At 50.3% G+C, this 9,113-nt stretch overlaps 2 protein-coding genes and 1 pseudogene across 3 annotated transcripts; 1 reads left to right on the top strand and 2 right to left on the bottom strand.

Annotated features, from left to right (window-relative positions):
* Positions 1–2,058: 2,058 nt before the first annotated feature.
* LOC103641783 (inactive LRR receptor-like serine/threonine-protein kinase BIR2) lies at positions 2,059–7,350 on the bottom strand. 2 transcript variants are annotated; one of them, XM_020545689.2, is made up of 2 exons: positions 6,663–7,350; positions 2,059–6,469 (listed from the first exon to the last, which is right to left on the bottom strand). In XM_020545689.2, the coding sequence occupies exon 2, from the start codon at positions 4,282–4,284 to the stop codon at positions 2,386–2,388; it is 1,899 nt and encodes a 632-aa protein (XP_020401278.1). In that variant the 5' UTR covers positions 4,285–6,469; positions 6,663–7,350; the 3' UTR covers positions 2,059–2,385. The 2 variants fall into 2 exon arrangements, with proteins under 2 accessions (XP_020401278.1, XP_035819390.1); XM_035963497.1 differs by having other exon boundaries at positions 2,059–4,713; positions 6,663–6,752.
* Positions 4,412–6,831, top strand: LOC111590286 (uncharacterized). Its single transcript, XM_023301203.2, has 2 exons — positions 4,412–4,715; positions 6,656–6,831. Exons 1-2 carry the CDS (start codon positions 4,412–4,414, stop codon positions 6,760–6,762), a joined length of 411 nt encoding a protein of 136 aa, XP_023156971.1. The 3' UTR covers positions 6,763–6,831.
* Positions 6,221–7,301, bottom strand: LOC109939339 (uncharacterized; annotated as a pseudogene).
* Positions 7,351–9,113: the final 1,763 nt, after the last annotated feature.

The following is a 9,113-nucleotide window of genomic DNA, read 5'->3' as shown; positions in this document are numbered from 1 at the left end:
AGTACTGACCAAGGGTGAAAACTAGTGGCGATTTGCGGTAGCAACCTAATCCCTATAAAATTTGAAAAATACTATACAAATATACTAGTGTATTTACATGATGATTAGTGGAACTGATCTCAATAGCTTTGTTGTCTGGCTTCGCTCGCTCCTGTGCCCTCTCATGCTCCATATTTTTTTGGTTACAGGATCTTCTATGTCAAGTAAAACCTTACGCTGTTATCAGTTCTCGTGGATTGGCTGAGCACATTTGAGCGGCGTGACAGTGCGCGTTCCCTAGCTTGTTGAAGCCAAAGTGCCAATTGAGCTATCGACTCCAAATCATGTAGCGCTGCGCCGTAGCGATGGCATGACATGACACTACTAACAAGAGAACAGAAAAGGGCGGTAGGTTTCCACTTTACCATCCTGCAGTGAAATCTAGGCAACTAGATCCATTCGCATTCTTTTATCGCTACTACTCGATCCTTCCAAACCCCATACGGTCATCGTTCTCGGGGCCGCTTGTCTACGTTTCTGCTGCCTCGTGCTCAAGGAAAGCGAGAGAGAGATATTTTACCTCTACCTCTAGTCTAGGTGCAGTTGCGAGAACCACACGGCAAGAATCGGTTGGATCGATCCGCCGTTCCGCTTCCGCACCCCCCCCCCCCCCCTCCCCTCCCCAAATAAATAAATAAATAAACTCCCGGAAAGTCGCTGCCAGAAAAAAGAAGCCTCCTCGGTCATCGATCAAGTCAGTCAACGACGCGAACCGGCAGCGACGGCAACACGGGCGGCGGCCCTCCCGGCGTCCGCGCGAAACGCAGCCAGCCATGGGCGCATCGAGGTGGATGTTGTGTTCGTCGCTCGTATCATGCGTCCAAGAATATTCATTCAGACCGCAACAAGGCTGTCCCGGACGGTGCAGACTGCAGACCGCAGGGCAATGTGGGACCAGCCGTGGAAAAGTACTGACAAATGTATAGTCACTCAAAATACGGTTTTTTTACTGTGGACTACACTGTTTGTAAAGTAGAATTTAATTATGAATATGGACTATGGTATGAGTTAGCTGGTGAAATTTCTAACAACAGAAAGAGAGAGAGAAAAAACAAGACCAGGCCTTTGCACCGCAGTAAACCGCGGCTACTACAGACCTTGACAATCGAACGGACGATTTTTTTTTTTACAACCGCTAGCCTTGACAAGCAAAAGGTGTTCGTCGGAGCCGTCTGTCTTGATCGGTGTCCATTTGCTAGGCGCAACATGCGCTTTTCTCGATGCAAGACAGAGAAAAAGAAACGCAAGACAAAACAACTGGTAATAAATGCTCTACTAGTACAATGGCCGGAGCCACCAGCCAAATCACATGTCTACTATCTCCTTCATTTCCCGTTAGTCCGTCCGTCCCCACCAAGGTACGTTAATAAACTAACGCGAGCGGTAAAAATCTAAAAACTAAAAAGTCCAAAATATTGTGGTGTCACTTGAGTCACATTTCAAAGCTTGTCGTGGTTTAACTACGCGGGCGGGTAGATAGCAACAGACAAGTCAAGGCACCACCCCCACCGAGTGGAGTGGCCCTCGCTGTCACTTTAGGTTTTGGCTGTGGCTGATGCTGACAATTTATACGTGGATTGTCATGTGCGCAGGGACTGATTATTCTTTGTTCTGTCACGGAGAGAGCTGACTCTCATCAAATCAAACGCTAAACCATAGCAGAGTGCCAAAAATAAACCAACGCGGACGGCTTAGATAAGAGACTCCACCGGTACTGCACCAGCTTAGAAAGAAAATAAAATACCTGAAAGAACCATTACTACAGAAAAGAAAGGTGATGTTGAAACTTCCATCCCCGCACATCGGATGTGTATATAGCACACGGTTAGCTTCTTTCTGAAAAGCTTAACCATTTAAACACCACATTCCTAGCAACAGACCCAGACAATACCCATCAATATGCACCTTATGAACAGTACAAGCAAGCTTAAGAGACAGTATAACATTTTTTTTAACTACCCAGGACACGCTGCTAACGTTAACCCGCTACGTTTTCAAGAAAGGTAACGAAACCACGAGTTGGAAGGTGATATCAGGATTTAGATAGACACATCAAGAATTACAGATACTACAAGCACTAGCAGTAACTGAACAAAAAAGAGAGAGAGAGAGAGAGACATACAGAATCGTAAACTGATCTTACAGCTTACATGCATGGTCATCGCATCCCTGTTGATGCGACGATAGAATTGGCCACCCAGCACCCGACGCGAGCTTTGGCGCCTCAATATTGTGCCTCTGGTCCGTCCATAGCAAGGCTACACATATAATATATATATATAAATCATCGACGAGCCTGACAAAAAAAACATTTCCACAATCCAATCGGTGATCAGCGTCAGCTAGCTACATAGTGTCCGAATCGTCCTTGTTATAGGCCAGCGGGAACTCGTCGAACTGCTCCGTGGCGTCGCGGCCTTCTCCGATGCTCTTCAGGGCGTGGTAGACCCGGTACATGGAGTGCCTCTCCCTCACGCGAGGCTGGGTGCAGGCAAAGGCTACCTTCAAGAACTCCTCGATCTCTGCCTCGTGGCCCTTCCCGCGCAAAGATTTGTCGACAGCGTCACCGATCCGGCCAGAGGCCTTAAGCTGATAAACCCAGTCCACCAGTGTGCCCTTGAACCCTTCGCCCATCACGTCGACGGTGCCCACCGCAGCGGCAGCAGCCTCCTGCCCGCTAACGAGCTCGAACAGTACCACCCCAAACGCGTACGCGTCGCCTTTCGTCGTGCCGACCGGATTGCTCGCGCACTCTGGAGCAACGTAGCCGAACTCCCCCAAGTCTCCCTTGAGGAAAGGGCTAGTATCGCCGCCCTCGCCGGGCGCCATCCGGACCAGCCTCGTGAGGCCAACGTCTGTGATCCGGGCCTCGTAGTCCTCGTCAAGAAGCACTGCGCTCGAGCTCAGGTTCTGGTGAATCTGCGGAACCTGGAACCCATGGTGCAGCCACGCAAGCCCCCTCGCTGCCCCCACGGCGATCCTCAGCCGTGTCGCCCAGTCCAGCAGCGGCGCCTCCTCCCCTGGCTTCTTCTTCATCACCGACGAAAGAGCCCCGCTCTCCATATGCTTATACACCAGCAGCCTCTCGTCCTCCACGACGCAGAAGCCCAGCAGCGGCACGATGTTGGGATGCCGCAGCTGCCCGATCCGACACATCTCCGCCCTGAACGCCTTCTCCGAGAGCGGGCACGAGTGCAGGCGCTTGACCGTCAGCGCGGACCCGTCCCGTAGCACGGCGCGGTAGGCCGTCCCCGCCCGCGAGCTCCCGGCGACCACGATGTGGCTGCTGCTGAAGTCCTGCGTGGCGGCCATCAGGTCGGCGAGCTTCACCTTCACGATGGGCTTCTGGAACAGCGACACCGGGGCCAGGCGGTTGTGCGCCGCACGCAGCCTCTCGGTCCACCAGCTCCCGTCCTCCCCGCCGCCCGACTCGCTGCCGCCGCGCCTGTGGCGGCGGCGTCCTCCCTTGCCCTTCCCGCTGCACCGCCAGAAGAAGTAGGCGAGGAGCAACGACGCGGCGGCTCCCAAGACTCCCGCGGCGATGACGATCCCGAGGCCGGCGCTCCCCAGCCCGCGGCCGCAGCGCGAGGACACGGGGCGGCCGCAGAGGCCCGAGTTCCCGGAGAAGGAGTCCCTGGGGAAGCGGTCGCCGAGCTGGGGCGGGATCTGGCCGGAGAGCTGGTTCCCCGAGAGGTCGAGCGACTTGAGCCGGTCGAGCCGCGCGAGGGAGGCGGGGATCTGGCCGGAGAGCTGGTTCCCGGAGAGCGTGAGCGAGTTGAGGAAGCGGCAGTTGGCGAGCTCCGCGGGGATCGCGCCGGTGAGCTGGTTGGAGGAGAGGTCGAGGGTGACGAGGAAGGGGAGCCAGTCGCAGAGGGCCGGCAGGATCGTGCCGACGAGCGCGTTGCTAGAGAGGTCCAGCGTGGTGGCGGCGCTGCAGTACTGGAGCGAGGAGGGGATGGAGCCGACGAGGCCGAAGCCGGAGAGCGAGAGCGACAGCACGCGGGACTCCTGCAGGTTCCAGCAGCCGATGCCGCTGTAACTGCAGACGGCGCCCCCCGAAGTGTTCTTGAAGTCCCAGTCGGCGAGGCGCCCGTTGGGGTCGGCGAGGTCGTGCTTGACGCCCCGGAGGCAGCGCAGGCCGTCCTGCTGCGGCGCCGCCTCCGATCCGGGCGCGGGCTGCGGCGCCGCGGGAGGGGCCAGGAGGAGGAGGACGATGATCGGGGGCAGGAGGCGAGGAGGAGGCATGGCGGACGGATGCACGCGGATTGGGGCGCGGCGGTGGTGGTGGGGGAGGGGAGCGGTTTGACCAGGTGGGAGACTGCGTGCTTGCTGCGGGCTGCGGCCCGGGGTGGTGGTGGTGGGATTGGAGTGGATGGGGAGGGCAGGGAAACTGGCAGGCAGGCAGGCAGGCAGCGAAGGATTGAAGAGTTGTATACTGCGTGTGCGCTGCGCGCTAGGCTCTACCGCTAGTGGCAGTTGGTCTGGGTTTTGGGACGGGCTGTGCGTGGACCGCGCCGCGGGGTCGCCGAGATGGCGGAGGGAAGCGAGGCGGATCAGCGGCCAGCGGGGCACGGGGTCGGCGCGATGGAAACGAATGAGTGGTTGCCTGATTGGGCTGGGTGAGGCGGATCATCGGCTGGGCCGTACAACCCATTACCCGTATAAGATCTATATCTGCATAACCAAAGTTTACCAAAAACACTATTTTATAATGTTCCACTCGTAGAGAGATTTATAATGTTCCACTCGTATAAGATCTATAACTGCTGCAGATAGTTTTAGAAGTAAGATGGTCTACAGTGGACCCTATAAAATATGGGACATAGACTATATATGATATTGTTTGACACTGTTTGTAGAATAAAGTTTAAAATAATAGATGAGATAGGACATGAGATAGGAATCCAATAGAGATAACATAAGTATAAAAAAACACAAGAAACATATCTTAGTGAAGAACATCTTTAGCACAGTTTTAGATATCATATAACTCATATAAATATAAGTCGTATATTAAGCGATTCTAGTGAATAAGATATATTGGATTCTATAAAATATTTCTTATGTATATCTAATACTTAGAGAACTGTAACATGTTATTTAAGTTGTACATGGCCTATGGTCGCCCTAGCGGGTTACAGGAAATTCAACTATTTTCCCGGACATTAGATGGAGAAAAAAATCGATTCCTCCGACAAACGTTTGTTGAAAAAAAAATTGATACCGAATCTCAAATAAAACATATTTTTCCTGTTTTTTCCGGGAAGGATCCAAGAAAAGTTTATGATTATAACCCTTATAACCCCCATAATCATTTGGTCGGGATCTTGTGCATATCTCTCAAATAAACAATCTCCATATGGTATAGATTCAGTTATTTCTGGATAGATACGGTCTGTAGAATCCAAACTAGATGCAGACATCCACCAAGTAAGCAAGAATCGATCAAACACGAGGAAATTGTTGAGGCTTTGGTGTTAAATCACTGTAGTTTTTGTCAGGTGCTTTATTTAGTGCTAGAGCAAAATGTTGGTTTTGGAACAGTTCTAAATTTCATAAACAGGTGGCTGATATATAACCCACTTCTATATAGCATTGTTCTATATATATGATATAAAAATCGATTGTGCTCTATATTTCTTCTTTTGTTAATTTCGTACATCAGTTGCTTCCTCGTTTTCTAGGTCCGAAACTAGGGGGTCGACTGACGACTAGCATATCGTGAAGTGTATTTTTTTAAAATTAAAGTCTGTTTGGATCCATGAATTAAAAGTAAAGTGACCAAATAACAGACTGTGCACCACATATACATCACATATTCACATGTATAATTCTAATACTTCATAGCTTATTATTGTTGTTATTTGCTTATTTTTTAAGAGAAGGTATATTTGCTTGACTATAATATATACTAGTAACTTAGGCGCGTCTTGCGCGCGCACGGAACATTAGTAATAAATGGTAGCAGTGTTAAATCTGGGATTAAATGAAGCCCTGTTCCGATTTTAATATAATAAAAAGTATAATATGACAACCACCTGACGATTGGTCTGATTTTAGTAATACTGCATATTTTGCTAGCACCGGTGGCTGCTACGACTCTTCAATCTTGCAAACAACCACCTGACAGGAAGCTTTCATAGTGAGCTCGGGATGAAGTATGGTAGCAATATGATGTCCGTATCAGTAGTAAAATCGTAAGATTTGATAGATTTAATTAAGTGCTGGACCGCGCTCACTATGAAAGCTCAGTATGAAAGCAAACATGGACTATGGTTCTGAAGTAATACTGCATATTGATTACTAATTTCTTTGTCATTCGAGTGTGCTGAGGAAATGCTCACGAAGAGGGTGCTGGGCTGAATAGCTAGAGGGTCCCAAAGAAGCTTTTTCCTTGCTCTGGTTTTTTAGCAATCTCAGCAGTTGTGTCCTTTTCAATTGTAAAAAAACGAAAGATCAGTATGCTAAGACTACTAACTTCAATCAAGCTCTAACATGGAGATTGAATGTACCAATTAGAACGTACCTTGCTTGTTAAGCTGTTTATTTAGCAGTAGAATTATATATTTGAGATGAGATTTTAACGAAAAAACTTTTTCTTTCAAGCGGCAATCAGTTGGTACCTTGGGAGGGGGAAGGGCTGGTGCTTCTTGCTACCCAGCTACCGGACAGAATGCTCAGGTCGGTCCTTCCCCATTCGCTCTTTGGGCAGCGGTGGATTGAAGGTGCATCATTCAGATATGCAGGGAAGACGGGTATGGGGTAGCGACATGGTGGTGGAGAGGGCCAAATCTTCGATGAATGCAACCGGCAACTGATCCATCGGCCATGGCGACTGCTCTTCACAGCGTCTCTTCATGATAGACTCGGCCACCTCCTCCTCTTCGTCGTCGTTCGCCAGGTGACCGCGCCGAACCACCAGTGCCCCCTACCGCGCCAACCTGTGCGTTTCGAGGTGGCGATGTCTGAGGGGGCAGATTCAGACTCCCGACGGTGGCCCAAACACCGCAGCGTCGTTTGACGGAGGAGGTGGGATGGTGCTCCGGTTGGAGCCGCCACAGACAGTGTCGGTAGCACGACGACGTTTGAGGAGGGAGCGAGGAGACCGGCGACGTCTAAGGAGGAGATTGTGTTTGGGGGCTCCTCGCGACGGCCCAGGCACTGCGACAATGTTTGAGGGGTAGACGGGAAGGCGCTCCGCTCGGATCTACTGGAGACCACGTCGAAGCCGTCAGCATGACATCTTCTGAGGATGGGTGGAGGGGAAGGGGATGGTGCTCATCTAGGCGTCTGGACGCATCATTGGTGGGGGGTGGAGCCTCGGAGCTCCATCGCGCAACGAAGAGGGCGCTAGCGGCCGAAGTCCGGAGGGGTCTGGAAGCATTGCGTAGCGAAGATGTTAGGATAGGAACGCTTTCGCGGGTGGGGGCGCGGCTGGAAGCCGTTGAGACGTGATCCAACGGCTGGAGCATTTGGAGATGACGTGGACGCACAGATGCGCGTGTTTGCGTCGCACTCTATATAGTAGTAATGCTGATGGTAACACATACAAATAAGTGTGCCAATATGTCTAATATGTTTACAGCTGATTATTACCGGTATCTTTCATATATAAAATCCTATAGAGCCATAAATGATGCTTTAAATGCTACGGATTTGAAGAAACCTCTTGTGGTTTGAGAATTTAGATCTTCAATTAGACATTATATGAACTTTTTTGTCAATTTAAAATATCATTATATGTTGTATTAGACTATTATGTGATTAGACATTGTTGTCCTCGTATTGTAAACTATTATATTATACAATTGTATTATTTAGACGTATGTAATGAATTTACAACCCATCTAACAAATATCCAATATTATGTATGTATCCATTTGAATAATATCCTATATATGTTTTCTACCCATCTGAATAATATCCGATTTTGTCGTATATCCACCTTTTAGTAATTGAACCCGATGTTAATTTTAAGTCAAAATTGTTAAAGCGGGATACCCGGTAAGTACCTGTAAAACTAAACTCGGGTAGGATACGAGTACCCAATACTCACCTGGCTGGAACCCGGAGCCTGGCCAGTTGTCGGTTGGCTCTTCTGTGCGCTGCGCCTTGCGTCGACGGGTGAGGGCATGAGGCCTGGCTGGCTAGCCCATTAGCACAAGCCCAATAAGTAAAAGGATGTGCTAGCAACTGGGTCCCACGGAGTGAAAAGCTACACACTGCAACGTTCGTGTGATTTGAGATTTCTTGCTAACAGCGACGGATCCCATTTTTTGTTGGCTTCACTGCACACTGTTCGGATTTCTTGCTCTGTTCGTGTGCTTAAAAAATCAGCAGCATATATCGTTGGTGCAGGAGGAAGGCTCGTGTAACGGTACGCCAAGGAGGGAACAAGCGTCCGAGGTGCCCTATTGTGATTTATGTTGTGCCATTTTTGTGATATAAAAGTGTGAAACACTTGAACCTATTAATTAATATTAATTATATGCTATCTCTTATATACTTGTGAATTTATAGATTATGCCTGAAAGAGGATATAAGTTGTTGATATTTTTTTTGTAATTGTGTTTTTTATAATGCCCCAATGATTAGTAACTTTGAGTTATCATATATATCTCTACTATCTATTAAGACGATAGTGTAGACCACAGCGATGCCCCCGCCTCCCCTCTGCGCTCGCACCCGCCCCGTTCCTCTCGCTCGCACAAACCGCCCCATCCGCAAGCTGCGCACGGGCCAGTTGCATGCCGCATCCGCCCCTATCCTCTCACCGTCTATCCCCTCCGCACGACGGCACGACCACCATCCCAGTCCATCCCCTCCCGTCCAGCGTCCGCTCTCTCCGCCCCTGCTCCCTCCGCAGTCCCCCTCCTCCACACAACAGCCACGGTCCATCCCCTCGCGCGCACAACAGCCGCCATCTATCTCCTTCGCGCGACCATCGCCACAGTCGTGGCCGCTGCCGCCTCTCCGTCTAGGGTTTTCTACCGCTGGCACCACTCGATCTGGAACAGATGTCGTCACAGCAGCATGGCACCGCCCCTCTGCCCACCGCCACTACGAGGACATCT

Source organism: Zea mays, chromosome 10, assembly GCF_902167145.1.
Source record: "Zea mays cultivar B73 chromosome 10, Zm-B73-REFERENCE-NAM-5.0, whole genome shotgun sequence".
NCBI lineage: Eukaryota > Viridiplantae > Streptophyta > Magnoliopsida > Poales > Poaceae > Zea > Zea mays.
Note: the sequence above shows the minus strand (reverse complement) of the source record. Positions and strands in the feature narration are given on the sequence as shown.

Coding starts and splice junctions, on each gene's coding strand:
- LOC111590286 (XM_023301203.2), top strand. CDS start 4,412: ATGGGGAGGGCAGGGAAACTGGCAGGCAGGCAGGCAGGCAGCGAAGGA. Junction 4,716..6,655: donor CCCGTATAAGATCTATATCT/GCATAACCAAAG, acceptor AGCGGCAATCAG/TTGGTACCTTGGGAGGGGGA.
- LOC103641783 (XM_020545689.2), bottom strand. CDS start 4,284: ATGCCTCCTCCTCGCCTCCTGCCCCCGATCATCGTCCTCCTCCTCCTG.